Source organism: Ischnura elegans, chromosome 2 (assembly GCF_921293095.1).
Source record: "Ischnura elegans chromosome 2, ioIscEleg1.1, whole genome shotgun sequence".
Taxonomy (NCBI): Eukaryota; Metazoa; Arthropoda; class Insecta; order Odonata; family Coenagrionidae; genus Ischnura; species Ischnura elegans.
Window position 1 is genome coordinate 34,487,268 of NC_060247.1, and position 26,230 is coordinate 34,513,497.

General features: G+C 36.3%; 1 protein-coding gene across 4 annotated transcripts; it reads right to left on the reverse strand.

Annotated features, from left to right (window-relative positions):
• Positions 1-75: 75 nt before the first annotated feature.
• Positions 76-25,871, reverse strand: LOC124153600 (cytochrome P450 4C1-like). 4 transcript variants are annotated; one of them, XM_046526880.1, is made up of 13 exons: positions 25,632-25,864; positions 25,293-25,545; positions 25,091-25,197; positions 24,925-25,015; positions 21,469-21,657; positions 21,317-21,386; positions 20,215-20,341; positions 18,819-18,927; positions 17,294-17,400; positions 11,449-11,517; positions 10,070-10,256; positions 930-1,109; positions 76-842 (listed from the first exon to the last, which is right to left on the reverse strand). In XM_046526880.1, the coding sequence occupies exons 2-13, from the start codon at positions 25,495-25,497 to the stop codon at positions 676-678; spliced, it is 1,608 nt and encodes a 535-aa protein (XP_046382836.1). In that variant the 5' UTR covers positions 25,498-25,545; positions 25,632-25,864; the 3' UTR covers positions 76-675. The 4 variants fall into 4 exon arrangements, with proteins under 4 accessions (XP_046382836.1, XP_046382835.1, XP_046382838.1 ...); XM_046526879.1 differs by having other exon boundaries at positions 25,293-25,864; XM_046526882.1 differs by lacking the exon at positions 930-1,109 and having other exon boundaries at positions 25,293-25,871.
• Positions 25,872-26,230: the final 359 nt, after the last annotated feature.

The following is a 26,230-nucleotide window of genomic DNA, read 5'->3' on the forward strand; positions in this document are numbered from 1 at the left end:
TGTTACGGTGAGGTACTCCTTCAATTCTCCTAATGGTGTTGACAGGGAATTGTAAAATAAAGATTTTTCAAACAGTAAGTGAAAAAATATTTTCATTCTGGATTTTCTGGAGTAGAAATTTTCATATGCTACAATGTCATTAGGGTTTGATATGTAGTTAAATGAGAAGCAGACACAAAAAAGTAGAAATCATAACACTGACATACACAAACATTTTAAAACAGCAATAGGAAGCATATACGACAATGAACTCAATTATAGGTGACTGAATGTAATGTAATTTTAGGCCATACCTAATAAAGGAATTTAACGTGGTAACCTTCCAAACATGGGTATTATACCCTAATAGTTTCAACAAATAAACTTCATTCACAAGAGGCAACTACCACTTTCCAGGGGTCATGATAAAAGAAAATAATTCTGCACCAAAATTGAAGTAAAAGAAGCTACACAGAATATCTAAAATTCATGAATGCATAAAATATTTGTGGTAGGCAATGAGATTTTCAAGTCAACATAAATAATGCATAGTTCGAAACTTGGAACATTATTTAACACAATTAAATTCCTCCTTAAAACTCTTATTTATTTTCTAACAATCTGTATGAACTGAAGACATCATTATTTATCACTTCACTCAAGTAAATAGAGTTCATAGTATTGTAGAGAATATGTTCAATTACCATTCCTGGGGATGAACTTCATTTTAATTCCATTTTTGGACCTTAGAACTAGATCCGCAACTATGACAATATCCTCAGGTCTATCCATGGCAACAAGATGAAAGTTAAAGAGGATTGCAGACACAACAGCTTTCACTTCCAGCATAGCAAATCTTTGTCCTGAAAACATAGAGATTTAGCGAAGTGAAATTTATATTGACTGTACCAGACTTATTCAACCAGTTAATTTTCTTATCAGCTATTTACCAATACAATTTCTAGGTCCTGCAGAGAATGGTATGTATGCATATGGATGTCTGGTATTAACAGCTTCAGGAAGAAATCGATCAGGGTCGAATGAGTCAGGATTAGAATATATGGAGGGATTACGATGAATGTTTGAAACGTGAATGTGAATAATTGTGTCAGCTGGAATTAGATATCCACCTGAAACGATAAGAAAATTTTCTAAGTGAAGGTATGCACATGAATGAAATACGAGCAAATAAATTCTAGCATACTGATGAACATCTAGCCACGTGAATACAAATTTATGACTTAACTAGAGATGGGGAGTTTGAATAGTAGTACAGTTTACTCTCGTTATTACGAAGTTCACGGGACTGAAAAACCGGAGGTTCGTAATAACGAAGTTCGTATGAACGTTTCTTTTAGAAATAATCAAAAGATAAAAAACCTACTTTGTCAAAATTTCTTGTCTCTTCAGTGTCATAACATAATGGTAGTAAATGCGCAGTGCTACATTTCTTGTATAGATTTTCCAACTATCTCAATGTATATGTTGTGGATGGTGTCAACATTAGGGTGACAGATGAAGTTAAGTATGTGGGTGTTGCGATAACTTCAAACCTACCGCGTGGAACGCATATAAGAAATATTTTTGGCAGAGCCTGGAAGAAGCAAGGGTTCTTCAAGTGTGTTGTGAGAGGATTTTTGGATGAAAAAGTAAAGGGGCAGTGCTATTTTGCACTCATTCGGCCACACCTTGAATGTGCAGCGAGCATATAGGATCCAGGTCAGATAAACTTAATCCATGAACTTGATAAAATATCGTTGCTTTTTTGCCAAACTTCGTAATAAAGGTCATTTTGTAACCGCCGTGACCGGGACTGAGGTTCATAATTCCGTAATAATGTTTCTTTTTCTATAGATTGGATAGGCCTTTTCGTCGGAACCAATGAATTACTTCATAATAATAGAGAGCTTTGTAATAATGTTGTACATATTAACGAGAGTTTAATGCATCACCAAATACCTCGAATAATGAGCTTTTTACACTATTAAATATTTGATGACTCAAAATTATCAATTATTCGAATTTCGAATATGCAGCACAGATCGCCCGTGATTCTAATAAAATCCGTTGGGTGTTACATGATGGTGGGCACATTAGGTTGATTCAATTCTCTAGTAATATTTTTACGAAAACTTAGCATTAAAATATGTATACTGCTGATGAACCTCGAGAAGAGCATTAAGAAAAAAGTACCTATGCTTTCAAATGAACGCAAAATTGCCTTTTCCTTTTATGACACCCTGTTGCATGGCGAAATTTATGGTGTACACATTCTAATTTAAATTAATTGTCAATTCTTTATTTAATTTAAGGTTTGCAATAAACACAGTAAAGCATTACTAATACATAAATAACCTTCAATGTGTATATCATGGAAGAGCAAAATAATTACGGTACCTGCCATACACACAAGTTTGATGTAATCGTGGAAATCATGAATGACAGTTGCATTAGGATTTAGGAGCCGTATTGAACTAGAATGACTTGCAAATGTTAAGATTTTTATTGTCACTTGTAGTTAACACTGGTGGGAAAATTCATATGTATTCAGTAATGCAGCATTCAAGTGAGTTATTCAGGAAAAAATTAGGTATTCGAATTCGAGAAAAATACAATTTGACCCATCTAGACTTAGCCCTTTCATGCCGAATGCCAGCTATGGAGGACGAGAATTTTCATATGCAAAATACCTAAGGTCGGCCATAGTCGGCATAAATTTTTTTAACACAAACCACGGAATATCAGCTGTAGTCGACATGGGGGAAGTGAAGTGACCGCTGAGGTAGCAATGGCTGGAGGTATTTGAATGAGCTGGCTGAGACCCAGCTTAGTGAGACCTTAGTGCCAATCCTTGGCAATTAGGCCCGACTCTCCAACTCATTTACCATCCTCCTCACAGCAGGAATACGAGGTGAAGCAGTTGAATTGTCAATGACTTTTGCAAAAAAAAATTTAATGTGTACTCCATTTTTTATATTTTGAAATAAATTCTTCATTTTGTTCCGCACAGAAACAATTTTTAAGGCTGTTTTACATGGGACACGTACTTGCACAATCTGACGTGTGTACGAAGGCGCAGTCAGAATTTCGTCGTGTAAAATGATAGAATCTGTACACGGTCGGGATCTATACTGTTACGCTCATGCTTAGAAATGAAAATAGGTTTCAGTCATCGGATAAACCATTGACTTAATTTTAATATTCCTCACATTCAGTCCTCAGGGAATTTTGTAACTTTCTCATCCCATACTGATTCATGTTTCACCCGCAAATGTTTCAGTTGCGGTGAGGTGGATTTTGCACTTCCTAGTTTCACATCACTGTGAATGCACATGGTTCTCTTTATGTCAATAAAAACGTTTCTACACAATGAAATGCATTTTTATTAGTATATCATTATATTAAATTGCAACTGTACAATCCGCAACACAATAAACAATGTTTAGGACAACATTAGCGTCACATACGACAAGTTGTGGGAACAGAACGAGACGACCGTTCAGCAAGAGGAAGGAGTGGGCAGCAGAAGCGCTTAAAGGATAGGGGGTCATTCCACGTCAAATCACCCAGAAATTTTCAAAATGACACCCACCGACTCGGATTTTAATGAAATTTTTGTCACTAGCTTCTATCACCTATCTAATAACACATGTAAAATATTTCCACTCTCACTCTCATAGTTTGCAAGATATGAGGAGTCAAAGTTTGAGATGTTTGCTCAGAAGTGGCGCTAGTGGGAGTCAAATTCCAGAGTGCAGGGCACAGGGTAAAAATTCATAACTCAGAAACCACATTATATATTTGAATGAAATTTTGACCCCCTGTCTATCCAAGTGCAAAGCTTCCATAGTAATGTCTTTTATTCCCCTTGCATTGTTATGTTAGCCAAAATGATGTCAACAGTGGTTAATTAACCGATTTTTTTAGCTCAAAAACATTACTTCATATTTTCAGAATTATCACCAAAAGGCAGAGCAGTTAACTCATCCAATTTTTTTTTAAATTGAAGGTTAATATATGCTCCAATATACTGTGAAATAAAAATGGTGGTGTTTTGACTGCCACTATGAGTATTTCAGGTTTTACTTTTTTTTCTGCCCCCGTGAGAGGGATTTTGGACACGTACTGTAAGATAATAAGTATAAGTGTATCCATACCTTCATGAGGATATATTTGAAATATTGGTCAGTAAATCTAAGACCAAACATGTAATCTAGTGAATGTGGCTCTTGTTCATACAATTTTTTTAAATAACAATACTTGGCTTGTGGCAGCGGAGGGGAAAAGAGTCCAAATGGCTCAGAAATGTGAAATGATGCTTTTTCCTGGAATTTACCCATTTTTCAAGTGTTTAGCATATGGAAAAATTGGTATAAACATACATTAGACTCTTACTGTGCATTAAGAGGATAAATGGAAATACTAATTTAAATAAAATTATTTAAATAATACACTTAAATGTGTTTAAGGCATCTCCCGAACATCTCTGGAGGCTCTCTCGGGCAACTAAACGCTTTACAATACCACCAATTCCATCACATGGGGATTTTACATGGCTTGCAGCAAAGAATGTAAATGATGCCATTAAAGAGAAATCCTGGTAATGCTTGCAAAGATTGAGATATTTTTGCAATTCTTGTACCATCCTGCACAACCATCACTAAAGTAACTCAATTTTTTGACTAAAGCAAAATTTTCCTTCACAAAGCAAAATATAATTCTTTGGGTTTCATAAACAAAAGCTATATCATGCTCCAAATCATCTGACAATATGCATAAACTGGAAATAATAAGCTGTTTCGTCAGGTGATCTCGAGTATAAATCACAACAGGGTGTACCGTACAACTATCACTTGTCCAGTGATACCCTTGTGCCTCATCTTGGATAACATATGAGTAGTTCTCATTGAAGTCAAGGAGAACAACTGCTTCATGGGGTCCAAGATTTTCTTTCATTTGCTTAAGGTAGTTTGCCTGTACTTTCGTAATACATGAATGGGGCACCAGTTTTTCCACTCTTTCAATTAAAGTTAATCTGTACTCATCAAATATCGCAGTGAAGTTCACCAGTTGAGATCTGTCACGGGAAACCCACTGACTGTATGAAACTTCATCTCCGGGGTCACATTCTTCAAACTTTTTCAGCAGTAAGCTTTTCAATTTTTCACGTGAAGGACACTGAGAGCAATGTCGCAGTATACAGTCCCTATTTTTTCTAGAGCACACTAAATAACCAATTAGGTCCTGGCTTGTTTCCTCTATATTACAGGCATTAAGCAGTAAGTTGACATTTTAATGAATTGTGCAAACACACACTGAATGCGTTCCAGGAGATCCTGCTACCACAAACCATTTTGGACCTAGGTTGCAGAATTTAGAAAAGCCAATTTTAATTCTGGGGAAGTCAAATTTAAAAGTGGAATACAATTCCTTCAAGTTAGCAAGTAATAATCTCTTCTGAACATGTACATTTTTGGAGATACTAATGGAATCTTTCTTTCCAGGCATCATTCTGGAGTACTCATCACTTTTATAGAAAGTCCTAACTAATTGTAATGTTTTATATTTGCCTTCCCTTTTCTCAATTCAGGTGCAGCCAATTTTCCATTGTCTCTGAAAAGTTCTCTTGCTTGGCGGGCAGTGTACTCACTCACATGAAACTCTTCCATTACTTTCTTCCTGCTTCATGAAGTTGGTACCAATGATAACAGATGTACCTTTCCTTGATGAGTGCTTGATGTGTCAACTTTTTGTTTGATTAAGTCTATGAGCACATCCATATCATGAACTTTCTGAAGTAGTTCTTTTGGCAGTTTTGGGTCATCCTGTTCTGGAGATAATTCTTTATCAAGAACTCTTTTAACTTTCCTTTTAAAATTACTGCATGTTGACTCTACTTTCCTTTTAGCGTAGGTTGACCTTCTGTGAGATGAGATGATATGCCATGAAATTTTAAAGGTGACTCCTCTATCTTGCAGCATTCTGTTAAGTAGCTCAGTTGATTTTTCTGGGGATAATGTTGTTTCAAAATTCAAAATACTATCATTGCTGTCACTATCTACTTCTTCAACATCAGAAAGCTCATTTCCAAACCTGGAGTGTTTCTGTACTTCCTCCCTACATGGCTGGCATATTTTCATTCCTGGCACTAATTTCCGAAGAGTTGGGATTTAACAGGCCTTTTCTGCAAATTAAAACTTACATTTCTCAGTGATTTTGATATTTTCTTCTTGTGGGTCTTAAAAGGACCAAGACAATATATTTGGTAGGTTTCATACTTTTTCACATTGTATATTCTGTGATGTTCGCAGACATTGGATAGGACTTCCCCAGGTACACCACTTCTGAGATATAACAGCTGTTTTTCAAGTATACTCATGATCTCAATTTTGTTCAGTTGCACCACTGGTGTGCAGGTTTTTTCGAGGCAATCAGATGCAGTTACTTTTCCAATGCTGCATAGTTCAAAAATTTGCTCATTTTGAAGCATAGTGGAGACACTAACCTTTTTTAATGTTGAAGTTCACAATGAGCAGCTTCGCCTAACTCATAGCACACACAATTAATGTACAGGTAAAAATATTCTGATCGTACACACAGAATAAACTTGGACACCCATGGAGCATCTTCACACAAGAAGATTTGGCAGAAGACTAAAAATGGTACCCTAGAATCTATTTTGATTTATCATGCCCTCACTGTGATATATTGTAACATTTTATTCTTCCTTATGTAGAGGTTGCACTTAATTCTCTTATCCCTTGGGGAGATGGAATAACACTGAAAAGTGAGGCTGAATAGGTGGGATTGTATAACCTTCTCAAGTTTGTCATGTAATACAATCATATGTGAGGCAGGGGAGAAAACAATGTGGCACATAATGTCAGCATTATCTCTCCCAGTGAAATAGAAATTGAATACTCCAGTTGCCATCAAGGAATGTGGATATTGGTGACAACCTGCTGCATATCTATAAGTAATACCATTTGCACTGCCAGCTCTTCCATCACTAAGAGATTCGAAGGCCATACTTCTTCTGTGAAAGTGAGGCTAACTTTGTACAACTCCAGTTCAGCGGGACTCATTTAATAACTTTTTCACAGATCTTAACAAACTTGAACATTGCATGTGCTTATGATGACCTCTGGTTTTTTGGATTAGTGATTTCTAAACACGAGGAAGAACATGATGTGAAAGTGAAATTTATGCACCCATATGGAAAATCCCCATGTGATGGAATTGGTGGTATTGTAAAGCGTTTAGTTGCCCGAGAGAGCCTCCAGAGATGTTCGGGAGATGCCTTAAACACATTTAAGTGTATTATTTAAATAATTTTATTTAAATTAGTATTTCCATTTATCCTCTTAATGCACAGTAAGAGTCTAATGTATGTTTATACCAATTTTTCCATATGCTAAACACTTGAAAAATGGGTAAATTCCAGGAAAAAGCATCATTTCACATTTCTGAGCCATTTGGACTCTTTTCCCCTCCGCTGCCACAAGCCAAGTATTGTTATTTAAAAAAATTGTATGAACAAGAGCCACATTCACTAGATTACATGTTTGGTCTTAGATTTACTGACCAATATTTCAAATATATCCTCATGAAGGTATGGATACACTTATACTTATTATCTTACAGTACGTGTCCAAAATCCCTCTCACGGGGGCAGAAAAAAAAGTAAAACCTGAAATACTCATAGTGGCAGTCAAAACACCACCATTTTTATTTCACAGTATATTGGAGCATATATTAACCTTCAATTTAAAAAAAAATTGGATGAGTTAACTGCTCTGCCTTTTGGTGATAATTCTGAAAATATGAAGTAATGTTTTTGAGCTAAAAAAATCGGTTAATTAACCACTGTTGACATCATTTTGGCTAACATAACAATGCAAGGGGAATAAAAGACATTACTATGGAAGCTTTGCACTTGGATAGACAGGGGGTCAAAATTTCATTCAAATATATAATGTGGTTTCTGAGTTATGAATTTTTACCCTGTGCCCTGCACTCTGGAATTTGACTCCCACTAGCGCCACTTCTGAGCAAACATCTCAAACTTTGACTCCTCATATCTTGCAAACTATGAGAGTGAGAGTGGAAATATTTTACATGGGTTATCAGATAGGTGATAGTAGCCAGTGACAAAAATTTCATTAAAATCCGAGTCGGTGGGTGCCATGCCTGGGTGAACTGACATGGAATGACCCTAGGTGGAGGGGAAGGAGTGCACTCCCCTGTCTTTCAAGCAATGAGGCTACGAATGAGTGAGTCAAGGATGAACATGTCAGACCACGCTACTTTGTGACGTGGTTGCCTTCAAAGCAAAGCCGGGTGACCTACTTGATTTATACAGTTGGCGTTTCCAGGCCAATCTTCTAGTTTGATGGTACTGATGCCACGCCTGTTTCTTTGAAAATTTTGCTGTTTGGACAATGTTGAATATTGGTATAGTCTTGTTGTAGCTAAAAAAACTTTGTTTCAATCAATTTGAGCTTAAAAAACCTAAATATGTTAGAAATGCAACGCATTTGGTCTCATTCTTCTTTGAATATCGCGCACATCATCCAATTGCCAAAAACTATCGAGAACTATTCGGGTCCAGTAAGGCACTCACCTAGTATTTGTTCTCCAGAAACAGGGAATTGAAGCAGATAAGATGAAAAAGGTCAGTGGGTGAGATGGGGTAGGGATGAAACACGCGTCTATTGTTCTCGTGTAACGTAATATTTTCCTTTGCAGATAATGATTTATGGACGGTGTTGTCTTGGAAAGGAAAAAAATATCAGTGACATAGTATGATGAAGGGCCGAGGGTGTTTTTTTTTAAATCTGTGATGTAGTTACTTTTGATGTGGATGTTATCCGATGGTGTTGAGATACTCCTGATGGTTGTTCCATCTCTTCATAAGAGTCAAACTTTGTGCCTGTCGTATTTTGCCGTAAAATTTTCCGTGCCTGAAATTCTGTTGCATAACTTCTACGAGAGATTTAAAAAAAATGGTTCATGAGTAGGACAAACATCGCAGTGCAACGGCGCATGCGAAGGTAGGATTGAAATTCTTTGCATTTGGATGCTGCAATCACTGAAACCTTAATTAAAAATTATTGATCAAGATCCGATGCCTTCAGCAAATTTGGATCCGAAGCATCTTATGAAGGACAATAACCGTAGATATTTGGATTTGAGGTATTTGATCCGACCATCCTTATTTATAAGGCATCTATGCGGTGCTACAATTTCAAAATAGTGACTCCTCACAGCCATATTTGTTTTGAACTACATGTGACCTCTGAGGAAGGTTTCCATAAGGAATAGTATCCTGGAGTGCAAATATAAGCTGATGACATGGCAATACCCGCAAGCAGCCATAGAGCTAAGAAACTGGTAATAAAAATTGATTGTGACTTATAGCCATATAAATTTTTACACCAATTCAAAAACTTAGGACATGTACGAATGTTACAACAATCAAATTAGCATGATTTTGAGTTCTCTTGATAATCACAGATAGTAATCTCATATAAGCACTTCAAGGAGACATTCAGCAGTCATCTAAGGTAAGGCTGCACTGATGACTACGCTACTATAGGCAATATTGGAATTTCGATGCTCATCGTCTTTAATGCGGTGATGATTTCTAGACATCTCTTCTGTTGGAGGCAGTTTGAAAAGTGCCATATGAGATCACTAGCCTTGATATGTATGTGAGCTAGAAATGAAGTTGACTTCACTGCTGGTGCTTTAAAAATACTCTTAATATATCATTTATTAGCATTATATGTAATATGGATTCATAAATACATGATTTAACCTAGTCAAGATTATTAAAAGTGTACAATCATTACAATTACAATTCCACAATGCGTGCGCTAAAAATTCTTTACAAGGAAAAAAAAATTGCTGCAAAATGTTTTATGGCAAAATGATATTGCAAATAAAAACTCATCCATCCAGTCTTAACAGATGTATAAAATGGTACATATTTAGGTGAATTATACTTTACATTTCTTAATAGAAATCATGTAGGCTGCATTGAATTATTACCCATAGTTTAATTTAATTTCATTAATTGAATAATTACCCATTTGAAGATCTTCTGAGAGCTTTCGTGATATAACTGGCACACTGGGGTACAATCTCAAACTTTCTTTTATGCACCTCTCTAAGTATGGCATATCAGTGAAAATATTTGACTGATATGATCTATCCTCTTTCTCCATCTTGGTTCTATATTCCCAAAACTCCTTCACCTCCTTCCATGCCTTTTCCTAAAAGATGAGGGCACATTTAAAATATAACAGAGGTGTTGGCTGGGTTTGCAACCTTTCCTTTCACCATGTGGTAATCATCAATTCATTGATTTTGATTGTTAGGTATGTATTTCTATTTTTTATTAAAATAATCTCCTAAAAAGCCTCCTTAGAAAAAGCATTGCTTAATTTTGACTCAGAGTCAGATAACTTTTCAAAATGAGGATTAAATTAATAAGTATGTACATATAAAATAACAATTTAAACAGAATACACTTCACAGAAAATTTACTTTTCTTTCTACCTAGGACTTAGTCATATGTGTTTCATAGCAGCCAATACTCCATTTAAGTTGCTGATTAAGTAAACATATATTCTAAGAACAGCTGATTCTTTTGATCAAATAACAAATGCAATGCTGATTCAAACTTGATAACATCACCTCAAGAAGGTATAATATACAAACTGTATATATTCCTGACAAAAAGATTAGTATTGCAATATATTCCGGTATGCTTATAATTTAAAATTTGCTTAAGTGATTATGTACTAACCAATTAACCCATATACATATTACTATGATGCTCAATGACAAGATAATGGATGGTTTCCTTTTGCCATCTGTTATATTCAGCGATATGCATCTTCTAGCATCCCAGAATGCAGTAAGGAGGAGAATGCACAGTTGGACCATGTCAATAAACAACTATCCATTAGAGTTTAACAATTTTGATTGATATTTCATAAACATTAAAAGAACATAGAGGGAGTACAAAGTCATTTAAGAATATTATGGAAATACAACACAGACTAGCATGATTAATTTCGATGGTTTAACAAAGAGAAGAGAACTCAACTTTGCAAATGAATTTGATGGTGAAATGATTGGAGGATGATAAGGATCTGGTGTTCCCATCATGAGGTAAAGAACAAATATACATAATAATAACTGTCTATTTTTTCTATGCTACAGTCAATTCCTAATGAATTTGAGTGAGAGCCAGCTACTCTCGTCATGCACTAGTGAGAAAATCTTTAGCCAGAGGATAAATTTAAAAGAACCCTTCCTATGCATATTTTATCTAATAAGAACTTTTGAAATGGTTATTAAAGTTACTGGGCAATCTCTAATTATTTATTAGATACAGTCCAAAAACAGCACAAGGCCAATTACAGAGGACTCATAATAACAAAACAAAGTCTTCCTCACCTGAACATCAGGATTATTTGCTAAAGTGAATAAAATCCAGCAAATAGCCATTGAAGTTGTATCATGCCCCTGGAAAAATATTAAAATATCACATATTTAACATGCAAAAATTCCACAAAGGAAATATTATTTGCCTTGACAGTAGTGATGGACTATTTAAATCCGGAAATCCTTTGATTCTTATAAAAGCTTCAAGATTCTAAAACTTGAATGTTTCATGTATACTACATAGTACATGATTCATATCTGCATCAAAATAATGACTTGTAATTGTGACTCAAACAGTTAAAATACAAATTTCGATGGAGAGTAACAGTGAATGCTGAATTGTGTTCATTGGATTGTAGTATAGTTACTCTAAGAAAAGTCATATTGTAGATAGATTAATTGAATTCAAAATGAGACATCAATCTATTATTTTAAATACAAGAATTAACTGAATCATTGCAGCAGAAGCTTCTTTGAGCGTAGAAGCTCCGTCTCATTGTCAGTGCTGAGGTGTATAAATATATATAGGCGGAGGACAAGGGGGGGGGGGTAACCTCCCAGCAGTAGTGGGGGTCCGAACAAAATTACCATTCTATCTAGTGTAAATTGGATATCCAAGAGGGGGGCTATAGCTCCCTTAGCCACCCCCATAGATCCGCCACTGTGTATACTGAAAAATTACGATTACATATAAAATGGTTAACGATTATTGTCTCTATAATCTTTGTGATGAAAGTTTCTACTGCTATGGCTATGTGTGAAACTTCTACAAAAGGCATGCATGCATTCTTTTTGCAGAAGTTTCATACACAAATGATATTACTCACGGTTTTCATATAAAAAACTGAGCGTGCAACTGAGGCAATCATCAGAACATGCTGAAGTCCACATACTTGAAGTAACTCAATTTTATAAAATACTCTTCAAATTTTATTTTTCCTTCCGCTTACATTTCTGCAATTACTATTAGGGCACTGCAAAGATATTCTGCTGGTTCGGAAGCTATTTTCCTTAAAATATCCATTGTGAAATGTCCAAGGGTTGAGCTTCGACTTCGGGTTTATGGAACTACGTATAACCACAAATGTGAGGATATTCCATCATGGCTTATGCACATCTTTGGTACAATTAGTGAATCATCAAAGATAACCTACTGAACAGTCTTATGAGGTCCTTAGGAAAAGTATGCCAGCAACAAATACAAACAATTGGCATGAAAAAATTTGCTCAGGTAGTCTTATGCAAGTGCACTTGATTGAAACCATTTTGGTCGGTTTTCGCAATGCAAAACAAGGTCTCAAATTTTTATAACAGACCTTGCACCAGGAGGGGAAACCATACCACAAAATTAGTGCTACTACTTTTGGTCTGCAAAAAAATAGGTTTCCTACACAGTGGGTTTTTATTCTCTGGTTGACGAAGGAATTTCAAAAAGGCAAGCTATATATATATTTTTTCATCCTCCAATAATGTGACAGGTTAGCAGATGTCCCTCTACTAAAGTGGAACTACTAGCAGAGCTCAGATTGAATCAGTAGCGTAGCCTGGAATCGTTCTGGGGGGGGGGGGGGGGGGTCCAAAACCAAGGGTGGAAATTTTTTAAAACAGTGTACTAACTAGTAGAGTTGTAAGTAGAGGGTTTTAAACTAATTTTAACACTTTTCATAATGGAAAAACTTCATTTTACAAAAAAATCTTTTAATTCATGACATTGCAATATTTTCTTTTCTTTTATGAGTCAGAGTAATTTGTTAAATAGGTATTTTGGGGGGGGGAGCCCAGGACCTTCCCCCTCCCAATGCCACTGGCCCCAACTTGGTGGAGTGGATGGTGAATCAGGTGGCACTTGGTGCACGTTGGAAGAGTTCCCATGAATTCTACTTCATACGTTGAAATGAAACAACAAACTAAACATACAGTAGATTTCGGTTAATTGGGACATATCGGGACTTGTGCATTTTGCCCCAATTAGGCGAACTATCCTGTATATGGGCATAAAAATCTTTGAAATGGTAGGAAGAAGACTGAAGAATGTTTATAATGCAACATAAGTTTATTAAACTATTAATTTGATTAATAAATCAGCGAGTTTAGTTAATTTATTATCATTTTAAAGAATTATAACAATTTAGCTAAAAATATTTTTCCCAGCCTTGGGCGACGCTGAATGAATGTCTTTTAATAAGTCCTATTAAAGAAAAGTCCTATCCTCTTGCGGATACTATAAAAACAAGAGCTTTCAAAATAGGGAAAGAATAGGAACATTTGTGAAAAATAAGAGTAAATCAAAGGAGGAATAAAAAAAAATAGTATTCTGAAAACAAAAAATTTTAATTTCGTCGCAAATATAGAATCTTAGCCGACTCATGGCCCAATAAAGCGGCATGCTGTCCCAATTAAGCGGAGAATACTCTGGGATATTCCTCTATTGGGTTCTGTTCTTCAAGATCTGCCCCAATCAAGCGGCTGCCCCAAGTAACCGGTGGACCCATTAAGCGGAATCTACTGTATTTTTCTTCCCAAAATACCCTACGGAATACCACAGAAGCTTTCTTGTATGAGAAAAAACAGTTTACCAGCAGATTTGACGGGTAATGCAGTTGAATAAAGTTGAGTTTGAAGACATATTATCTTTATAAGGAGGACTGACGAGCTCTTTCGCAGAAAACATTTTTATTTGCAATGAAAAGGATGTAAGTCCTTTCTTTGAAATTCGGTTGACTTAAGGCAAGAGTGGAAAAGTAATAGGGTTATTTGAGGCAGGATTAACTACAGCTGAAATATCTAGGAGAATGACTTTCAATATAAGTACCCTGTGCTACAGTTAGAAACTCGTTAAAAAATTAGAGAAGAAGAGGGCTACGATTAGAGCAGATATTTAATGCTTTCGAGTATGTATACAAATGATTAAACAACACAAAGGTACACAAAAACGAATTTAATCAATACTGCGCCTTTTAAACTCTGCATTTTTTTAAACCAAATTTTTACTTCATAACTATATTTGAAGAGTATACATATCCTGGTTAATGATACATCCTATGATGTATCCAACAGTTGTAACGAAAAAAAGTTCCCAGGTTTCAGAGATTTCGAGCGAAACACCAACTTTGGTAGCCCATGACTCTGAAAAAAGTCATATAAAAGTACCCAAACTTTGAAGAAAGATTTGAAAATTCAATTTGAAAAAACAGAGATACTTTGTCATGCGAAAAGTTTTTGGGACCGTCTCACCAAAGAAGCCATCGAAATTAAACTGGAGAGGAAGAACTTTAATCGCGATTCAGGGTATTCCCTTAGCAGCACTTGGAAACCCGTTCTGAAAAAACTGACCGAATATAGGGAAAGGACGATACGACGGACAGACCAATCCAGAGTCAACCCCACCAGGCGGGAAACTACCAGCCAATCCCGAGGAACCTGACCGGAGGAGGGCAGCATATAAGCAGGCCCATTCCCGCATCACAGCATCCAGTAGCCCTGATGATGAGCGCCGAGTCGGAGCTCGAAACGTCGGCCATTATGAAGCCTTTAACCCGGTGGGAAACCCGAGAGAAGTTTACTCATACCCAAACTTTCATGATAGCTAAATGAACATGTTTGGTATAGACGATTTCAGCTTCAATGCCTGCCTGATACAAACAAAGAGCTATTATCAATTTGTAAAATGCTGGCAAAACAGAATCGTAGAATTCTGCTTTTGGTGTCTTTGTAAGCCATATGATAAAAAGTTAACGATTTATAAGTGTTAATTAAGCCACAAAGTGCTTACTGCTTGATATTTATACTGAACAAAGAGATTATTTTAAGGATGCGATTATGTAATAAAGCTCTGGCATACAGATTACATGGATACCAAGAATGATGACATTGCATCTGTGACTCTATAGCAAGAACTATGAATTACTATTTAACTATTAATTCTCAACTGAGAGATGAATACGTATACATACATGAGATACTTTTTTTAGTTTTCTTCTCATTACGATGAAAAAAACCTTCTAAAATCCAATTCCTGCACATTAAATTCTTTTACTTAAGTTAGGAAAAACAGATATGTAGTGTTACATACAACATAAATTTTAAAGGATATCGAATGCACCACAACCATTCTGGTGACCCGTGCAAATTATGCATGGAACAAGTGGTACTCCTTCTCAACTCTGGTGGTGGAAAAAGACCTTATCTGATTTTCTCCTAGTCTCATTTCCAAGAGTGAACACCATCAGAATAGGAACCAATTTTCTAGGAGAGTGATAGATGCAGCACAAATTTACTCGAGATACTTTTATCCCCGACAGAACATCCCATCACTTCATGGTTGCCTACATGAACCCACTAACAGATGATGTCCTATCAGGTTATGGGTGCCATCTTGGCTAGTTTCCAATTAGCATTTCTATGCTTTTTGTGGACTTTAACCCTTTCGCGCCGAATTCCGCACCTGTGCGGCGAGGATTTTTTTCCCTCAACTACGAATGCCACACCTGTGCGTCGTGAATTTTACCATAACCAACGAATGCCGCGCCTGTGCGGCACAGGTCGAAAAAAGTGACCGTGGCGGACACAATAGTCCCACGGACGCGGTCGCCCCTTGTGATCCGCCTTAGTGCGAGCCCAGTCCCTTCTTCGGCCGCTCAGGTCGACCCTTTCCTATCCTCTCCACGCGGTCAACTACTGTTATTTGCAGTGTGTTTTCCAAAAAAATATTTGTTGCTTACTTTTGAAATCCAATGCTAGAAATGAATTCATCTTTTTTTGCTGGCCACATGGAAATTTCAAATGAAATTCTAACGTTAATATCAACAGAGTTATAGTACAACTAGTAAATATACTAAATCCGTCTATATAAACGTTAGAACTTCGTTTAAAATTTCTGCACACTTAGAAAAAAACACGAAATTCATTTTGAATTTAAAAAAATCGATACGAACAACAAGTATTTGCATATATTCTGCGTTAATATTTTAGCTAGTTGACCGCAAACTCGTGCTAGGAAGGGGCTTTTAATCCCTCTAGGGTCTGGGACAGAGGCCGAGGAAAAGGATCAGCGCCCCACCGAGTTGGGTCCAAAAATGTTTTGGGAGGGACCCACTGCCTTTAGTCGACGCGGAAAGGCTTCGTACAGAGGAGTAAAGAAAACTTTCAAGAGACTCGTATTGAGGAAGAATTTCCTTCAACGAAGATCCGGCGCGAAAGGGTTAAGATTGTCTCAACATCAAGGGAAGAAGTCTACACTATGCAAACTGGAAAAGTTTCATGGTGGACTAGTGCACACATCCCTCAATCTAAGCAATTGGCATCTGCACTGTAAGCTTTTACTGAATCACTTACAAGATTCCTCAGGGAAAAACCATTTGTTAAACCAAACCAGGATTACAAATGATTTTTCTCTAGAGCAGTTTGCCCAATTGCAGTGAACTAGTCGATGATTCAGTAAATGCTTACTGCCAATGAGTCAATAGTTACATATTAAAAACTATAAACAGCAAGATAACGGGATTAGACACTGGCAGTCAATCGGAGTTCCTCTACCATGGGCAACTGGGTTCGAGGAAACTCTCTAGTGCACAGAAACTCTGCGAACACTATAGCCAGAAATCAGGGGAACCACAGTAAATAGCTTCATTGACAGCTTAAGTTTTATGGATATGGGGGACTGATTCATGTCAAAATCAGGGCATTTGAGTAACATTATCAGCCAATAAATCCATTACAGGAAAATTTAAACAGCATTACTCAAAGGGAAAATATGCAGAGGCAAATTGATTAAATATTACATACATATTGTTGAAACAAGTTGTTGAATGACTTAGGTAGGGCTTGTTACATAGGCACACATTAATTATCAACCGACCTCAAACATGAAAGTATCCACTTCCTCACGAATTTCTCTATCAGTGAGAACCTTCTTCTCAACAGAAAGCTCAATCAAAAGATCCAGGAAAGCTTTTACTTTTCTTTCTGTAAAATAAAAAATAATCACAAAAATTGCAATAAAAAATCATTGAAATCTTTTAATATGACTAGAGCAAAATGACCAACCACAAATTCATGGGGGTATCTAGGTATTTGCACCTGGACCACAAATGGGATGTGCTCCTCAATTCACCACTGGAATCCTATCACTTCCATTTTATTTGCATCCATACAATTAACCAGTTTCCTAATCAATATGAAAACTATATCTAATTTACTTTCATCTCAACTTCCAAACAAATACCCTACACTGGTAACATTTATGACCGGCAGTAAAATACACCTTTTTGGTTTTATAGGCCAATTTAGGGGCCTGCAAATATCATTCCATAAGGTTTTAAAACAAGCTGTTCCTTTAGTCACTTAACAGGATGATTACATGAGCCCCTAACCTTATAAATACTTAACTCTTACCATTGTATCACACAAGGAAAACCAACACTGGAATAAAGCTGTGTTATGAGATAGGTGAGACATCATGTTAACAAATATAGGTCTTGCACAATGCTGATACTGTACTGAACAAGGCAATGATACACCTGGCAGCATTCTATAATTGACCACTTAGGGACACATTTTGGCCATTCCCTTACAGCTTCATTCCTAAGAGCCTGAATTATCAAATTTTTGGAAGAAAGAGTGTTTCCAATTACTGCATTATATGCAAATTAAGTAACAAGTTTTATTTTAATTGAAAAATCATACCTAATATGTAGTTAATTTGTATTGGAGTCCTAGAACCCTCTAAGCAGGAGTGAATTAAGGGCGGAGGGCCACCCCTCATAGACACTCTCCTATGCTCTTTAAGCCATAATTCCTGGAAAAATTTAAAGAGAGATAATATAAAGGAGGCTCTCATCTAGAGTTTTTATTTCACCAGACCAACAAACAATGCGTAAGGAGTATAGGAGAATATCTAAAATCCACTAGTTTAAGCAGATGCATTTTTACCGAGAGGTATTGCATACCTCTGCGTAATGGGTACTCAAGGCACTGAGGAAAGTTGTGCAATGCCCCAAAGAATCAAAGTCCCCAAAACAATGACCTTAATATGCTCCGGCCTACTGTTATAAAAGTTTGAAATCTCATTAAAATCTTACAAAACACTGGAAATTCATCCAAAAGTTTACAAGGTTTAAGAAAGCAAAATATACTAGAATAGAACAACTAGTGCAAATAAAATGAGTCAGTAGCCAATTCATGAATATGAGCCAGGAACTAGTAAGTGGGTAAGTACAGTACAAGGACCACAGAAAGGGTCTCAGCTATTTTAAGCTGGGAAACAAGGTTGCCAATAATTTCTTGTGTGGAGGTCACATATCATCTATAAACATCATGGAAAATGGGCAATGCACAAACTGATGTTTTTCATAAACATATATAAGTTCAAAATAAAAAAATACTCTTTCTGATTTTGAGCTGCTCTTCTGAGTCACTTTCATCAAAATCTCGGCTATTTTCATTATCATTGTTTTTCCTTAGCAGATACAAGTTTTTCTTTTCTCTGATAGCCTGAAAAGTAGAACAGTACTTAAAATGAGGCTACAAAGAATGAGAGAATAGGAAAACATAATTGAGCAAAAAAGGGCGTGGAAAATAAACTAAAGTACAGGTTTTCTCAGAAATGAACTAAAAAATACATGATATACAGATGAGTACACAAATATCTTCTGAGCTTAACCGGGTACTTGAGCACCTCCATGAGCATTCAATTACTTCGAGAGATGTAACATAGGCATCAAGATGAACAAGAGTCATTTAGCCAGGTATTTGCTTTAGGGGTGCTAGTCTGATAAGCCTACATATACTGGTAATTTACATTCATCAGAAAACATAAATTTTATGAAATAAGCTAAAAAATTCACAAGCGTAATGCTGAAATTCAAAGTCATAGTTGGTTTTTACCAAGACGGCTGTGGCTACTAATGAGTAATGACTTGGTCTTTGTAGACATTTGTTTCCTATGTCAGATTTCTAAAAAAAATTTACACTTCAGGGTTATGGCAGAAGTAAATTTTACCTGATTTTGAGAAAATTTCAGATAAGACACCTTGATCTCATTTAAAACTCAAAATATTTAAGAGAAAGTCAGAAGATAAGTGCCTCAGGGTTAGTTGTCTCATAAGCCAATATATGGCGGGCAGTCACTGCAAGGGAAAAATTATGGAGGGGCTGGTTCCCCCTCCTCCCTGGCTACGAGCCTAGTGAATACTGTTGATATAAATATATTTTTCAAGGAACACAAGAACTAAGGAGAATAATTGGGTACTCAAGAACCTATGTCAGCACTCAAGTACATACATGGGTACTCGAATAGCTCAGCTCAGGACATCTCAGGGAACATTCTTGGTACTCAAATACACATCCTATATATGTAATACTTCATTCATTACCACAGCGCCTTAAGCGCAAACATACAAATAAATGCAGAGGTAAGGAAAGAAAGGGATAGGAACATATAATGGAAAAAGGACGAGGACAACTGTACTGTGGTATATACTCATACTTCTAAATACTCATAGTAAATTTAGCAATAGCTAGCATTGGCACACAAACAACTTGAAACATGATGCTTGAGAAATTAAGCCTATGAAAACTTAACGAATCGACACACCAATTGATGTATAAAAATATCCTATTGATTAGTCATCAAATTAGCAGCTTATCAAGCATAATATGGATGCAATTAAGTTAATTTTATTCTTTTTTAATATTTGTTAACATTAAATTCTTTCCCATAAAGTTCACTACAGATTCTTAATTAATAATACATTTCACAGTTCTGGCTTAAGTACTTACACTTTCAGTAAACTCATGGAGAACTTTCAAAGCTTTTTCCTGCTGTTTGGATTTCTTAGTGAATGAAAACATAAAATCTGAAAACAACCATGGCCTCATACTTCGGTAATAAACAATATCCCCCAACCTGAAGGACAAAATGTAATATCTTTGCATCAATCATCAATCAAATTTAAAACCAAATTAAATATAGGTTAGGTATTATAGATCATGTTCGAAGTGGCTGAAGCTAAAGCATGAATAAATATTTTGATTCACATTACATCCTTTGTTCTGGAAACATTGACAGGAGACTAAAGAAGTGAAGGTGTGTAATGATTTAGAATGTTGGAGCACTAGCGATTGTTACGAAACTAAAAAAATAAAATAAAAATACTGAGCAAAAATAAAAAATAGACAGACGGTTCTCATACTCACTTTTTGGGATAGCATCTTTTCCAATGACAACTACAAAATATACAAGGTCAAGTTTTGAAGATGGCAATAGGGTGGTTTCCTATTATTTTTTTATTGCCTAAATCGAAAGATTATTACTCCTGGAGTATGTATTTCACGCTTTTAGACTTTTAAATGACGATATCTATTTTTCGCGATTAAATGAAAAGTGAAAAATTTCAAGCGCGCGAAAACGCGACGCGTAAGTCGGAATGATGGGAAAAAGTCCGTGCGATGCATTTCTGGTCCCCCCCTCCTGCCTTGTGAGGTGACCTTGATCGAGGCTCTGAGCGCTGATAGGACGCAGGATGCTAGCGGGTAGCTGAGTACCTTGCTGGCTGGTAGCGCTTGGCTTAAAAAAGGTTTATTAATACCTTATCAAACGAAGAAAACTTTCCGACCTTAACCAGTTTTAATAGGTGATTATTAAGACATGTTTCCCTGAGCTCTGTGTCTCATGCATGCATTGGTAACCTCAGACGATGTATAACTCCTATCCTCTCGTGTAGAAACTAGGTCCCTGTGACGTCACGTGGAGTGGAATCGCATGGGCGCCAATCTGGCCTTTTTCAAATGAGGATAAAATTTGACCCTTACCGAGGCAAGGACCTTATTCCATAAATAGGTGAGAGAAAAATTACAATCACAACTCATTTGATTTGCTTACGTGTATATAGCAGCGACATATTCTTGCTGAGATTTATCTTTGGGGTTAAGTTTCACTCCCATGGCACTCTCTGGGAACAAAATAGGTTTTATTAATTTCAAAACTCAAAAATCCTTTTAGTTTTAGCTAAGTGAAAATCAAGGACTACTCACCACAAATAAGATCCAATGTGCACATTGAAATGATGGGGACAACATCAAATGATTTTCCAGATGCTGCTTCAATCCTTAGTTTATCAACCAATGAAAGGCTTTTTTCTAAAAACAAAGGTATGAATTCCTCTAAAATTTTGAAGTGAAATGCCGGTGTTAGGAGCTTCCTATGAGTGAACCACTTGTCTCCTGTAGGAAAGAAGGAGAGATATCATCTTGCTTCTACTTCCTCAGGCAAAATAACTACAGTGGAACCTCGTTAAAGCGAGTATGGTCTATAGCAAAGGGCTATATATATATAGCGATGCACCGTCAATTGATCCTATAATAAGCATGTTAAAAAATTCGTTTTTACGAGGCCCTTTTGGTGTTGGCTCTCGCCATAGCGAGGGTTTCACCGCCGGAAAAACTTACACCAAGACTCCTTAATCTCTGTAATTGCTAGCGATCTGTTAGAAATGAAGTTAATGGAGTGCTCAGTCTCAAATTTATGTGGTAAACTGTCGTTCGATAAAGAAGTAGTTAATTTTGGTGAAAATATTGTGGCATTAGCATTCGCGAATGCTTGATCCTCTTTTGTTCCTCGGGCGGCAGAAAGCAGTCGTCAGCATACCCGCACGTCCATGAGTTGCATGAATAGAAAGCATTTGATGGAACACACCATGGCCAAAAAAACACCAAACACGTCTAAGCAAGAAAATAAAAATAAAGGAGTAATATGAGGTATATTGGCTATTATTTGCACCACCTCCGGTAAAGTGACAATTCGCTATAGCGAGTGTTTATTGGTGCACCGTGGGGTGTCGTTTTATCGAGGTTCCACTGTAGTTATAAACACCAACGATGAAATTTGCCTTGAAAAAATCATTTGGCTTAGCCGGGATTTGAACTTGAATCTCCCGATTGCTGATCAGGTATGTAACTGGTAGCATACCTACTTGACATGACCTACAATGGCACAGAGATTTTTATGGCCTCTAATACAGGGTTGCTGCATTCGAATTCCTTGACTTTCGTCTCACTATTCAAAGACAACAATCTTTGTTCCCCCTGACTCTTGACAAGCAAAGGTCAATAAAATACAAATTAATTTTTTAAATTTATATATTAAGAAGATTTAAAACTATGAGGGCAGTCTGTTTTAAAAGGGTTCCTTAACTCCAGGTGGCTCCTCATTTTTTTTTTAATTTAGAACAATATGTCAGTTACATTCTACTAATGTTATTGGGTGTTTTTTTAAACTTAATTTTCATTCTTCTTTGTTTAGGATACATAGGATGATGTAAAGATTAAATTAGATGCTTAACTATGGTAGAAAAAATTATTAAATTTAAAGATGGGACATGTAATATCAATATTGTAGGTGAAATACTTGTGGACATAAAATAACGTCTTTAACCCTGTAAATGTTAAAAGTATCTCCTTACAACAAATACATAGAAAAAAAGTAACTCATAAACTAACTTTCAGCTAGGTAAAAGTCAAATTTAATTGACACATAAAAAAAAAATCTTTACAATAAACACACAAATAAACGATAAACTTTGATTGTAACAGTCCCTGATGTTGTGGATAAGATTCCCTGACCCATATGAAATGCCCTTCCCTTTCACTCATTACTCTGATCTGCAATAACTCTTTAATAAAAAATTACTATACATCTATGGCAGTAGCAATGATGACCATTTGAACACATGAAAGTGCTATCAAGTGGACTTATGAGAATGGATCCCAACAAATTCATCAGCAAACTAATTATACAGCACCAAAAAACCATGAGGAAGGATGATGCTTAGGTCTCTATGCCCCCTTTGAGATAACTAATTATGAGTATTTGGCATGAGGAACTCTGGCTTCTGTTCAGACTAATATTATGCCCCTTTTAGTTATATGTTAAATTATAATCTCAAATGTAATGACAATGTGTATTTGAATATCCCGCACCATTGCGCTTATATTATTACGTTGCTCTTTATGTCCTTATATTGATGCATGAATATCCTTCTGGTGTGTGTGCTTTCATGTTAATCACAGAATAAAGCTTCTTGAGAGTAAGTGTCCGTTTGTCTGTTTACAATGACCTAATCCAACCACTATGCGCCTCCTGCTACAACATAATACAATAAGAATTAGGATTTCAAAGTATTCTAAATGATGCGTTAAATATTTAAGTACAAGAAATACAGATATATTGGCTCAAACTTCTCTACATTATATGATATTAGGATGAGTATTTAAGTACAACAATGGAGTAATGTTGGAAGTTAGTTTTCATGTGGTGGCAGAGATTCTCTTGCAGAAATCTCAATCTCTACCCTAATATGTTTATTACAGCACTTATCTACAACATGCTCTCTTATACCTTATTATGCGGCTGAGCTACTGAGAATTAATATGCCCACAAAATCTCCAAGCTCAGCCCTTCAAAACTTTGGGATTTATATTAAAACTCAGTACGAAAAATTCTTTATAATACAAGGACTTGAACTGATGAAACTTTACAAAATATGGGTATGCAAATGTATTGCATGCAACGGAAAACGATTACTTAAAATCAGCCTAAAGCATGTAGATATCCCAAATATGCTGCTTATTGACTGACATCAGCCTAACTTCAGTGGCAGATCCAGGATAGGGACAAAGAGGGGGGCTATGAAGGGGGTAATCTCTCAGCAGTAGTGGGGGTCCAAAAAAATTACCACTATGTCTAGAGTAAATTGGATTCTCAATGTGGGGGGGGGGGGGGGTGGTAGCCCCTCTCTGGATCTACCACTGGATTGTAGCATACCAAAAGTTCGTAAAGTAAGCCTTGAGCTAATATATGTATTTCAATTCATTAAAATAGGTAAATATAACTAAATACTCTTGCACAAAATGGTAACCTCGAAAAATTTCGATTTTATGAAGCGTGTGTTTCGACCCAATGGGGGTTGTTGTGTTAAAAAGTAGTAGTGTAGTATTATAAGAAGAAAAATAAGGTAGTATTTTTGTTTTAAGGGATGTCAAAGTTAGACATGTTTTCAACCCAATGCACACCTTTCATGAACCAAATTTGCATACCTTTGAGGGGAAAAATGAAGATACGCCCCCTAACCCTCCCATAGTTCTGCCACTGCCTAACATATCTGTCTCGAACTGATTCACACCAATAACATGCTGTCTTATGCTGTTACTGTTCAAATTTTGTGGAGGACTGTTCAAGTCAACTGATGCCACCTAAAATTCCCGAAATGACAAATTAATACCTGCACAAATGATGTGGTGATGTGAATTCAACAGGTTTATAAATACTTAAAGTTTCAATTTGCTATGGTCGGGAGAACAATTTATTATTGATTGTCATACTAGAGGAAAGTGCCCAAAATTCCTTATTCCTGAATGACAAAATTAGCATAACAGCTTCTGCCTCATTAGGTACAAAATTTGAATGAAAAAAAAACAATAATTGTGGTCAACCTGTGCTAGTGAGCAATCCGGTTCCTAGCCATGGGTGCAGCAACTTATAAAATAAACTCTTTTCAGTATTTCGGGAGCTGTGCAGGATAGCCTGAAATAAAATTAAATATCGTAGAAAAAATGGTAATGGCAAGTAAAACGCAAAGGAGCCAATATCTTTACCAACCTCTACACATTCTGGACCAACAGGTTTCACCAGAGGGTAATGGCATATCCATATTTTGAAGATGTCTGAATATGAAGCAAAATGGTTATTCCTGACTTCAACGATTCCTATAATTGAAAAGAAGGTACAGTATTGATGAAAAAAGGTAACGGTTAATCAAATGAAGAAATATGATTCATGATGGCACATTATCACTACTTACTTTCTCTTGATCCCAAGAATTCAAATACATTTCCTAAAACAGGCAAAAATGGGGGGCCAGGTATCTTATTTATCAGTTGACGCACACGCCTTCCTCTGATACTCAAATATGAATTTAGTACAGGCCAAATAATCAAGATGAGGGGTATGACAACAGCACAAACGGCAGAAAATGCTATGATAGCGGTGCTTGAACTTAACTCCATGATCGAGGTTCTGCTTCAGCTCAAGCGTTGCTTTCCAGTTTTGCTATTCTCATAAAAAATCACTGGAATGTATTCATCTATAAATACGCATTCGGAAAACATATGCTACCAATCAGAGTTCCGCCTGTAATCACCGTTCAGACCAAATGCCGACAGATGAGTTCAAAGACTTAATTTTTGACCGAATAAAAACATCCAAATTCAGACATTGTGACCTTCAAAAGAGCTCGTGGATCTAAGAATTATAGCACCCGAAGACTTACATTCCATCGTTATCATACCTTCACCAAACTTCATGGTGCCACCTCGAGATAATCAAATCATAATAAATTTCCAAAAACCAAAACATTGCGTGAAATCAAACTCGGCCTTGGGAATGATTGGTAGGAGAAGTAGCCAATGGCTTGCCTTTACAAGGCCACTAAGCGGGAATTTGAATGAATTGAAGTTCATGCCGTGTTGACTCCCAAGTTTTTTTCCACGGCACAACCGCATGAATTCGAGAATGCGCATTAATTTAGGGGTCTCCTCTGGGGTAGATTATTCCAATAGTAATGACAGCCGATTGTACATAAGATTTAAACCCTTTTTCGGTTCCAAGAGGAAAGTTAACAAAAGGGTAGTTTACTTCATCAAAGAAAACGAAAGGCATTGATTGCGATTCCTTGCCCACCATTAGTGTATTCATAATACTCAAATTATTTGGTTTTAGAAATCCCAGTTTAGACGAATG

Excerpts from the sequence above, each read along its gene's own strand:
- LOC124153600 (XM_046526880.1), bottom strand. The coding sequence starts at position 25,497 with ATGGAGTTAAGTTCAAGCACCGCTATCATAGCATTTTCTGCCGTTTGT. Across the intron at positions 25,016-25,090 it reads TTGGTCCAGAATGTGTAGAG|GCTATCCTGCACAGCTCCCG; the intron begins GTTGGTAAAGAT and ends ATTTTATTTCAG. Across the intron at positions 843-929 it reads AGGACCTAGAAATTGTATTG|GACAAAGATTTGCTATGCTG; the intron begins GTAAATAGCTGA and ends CTATGTTTTCAG.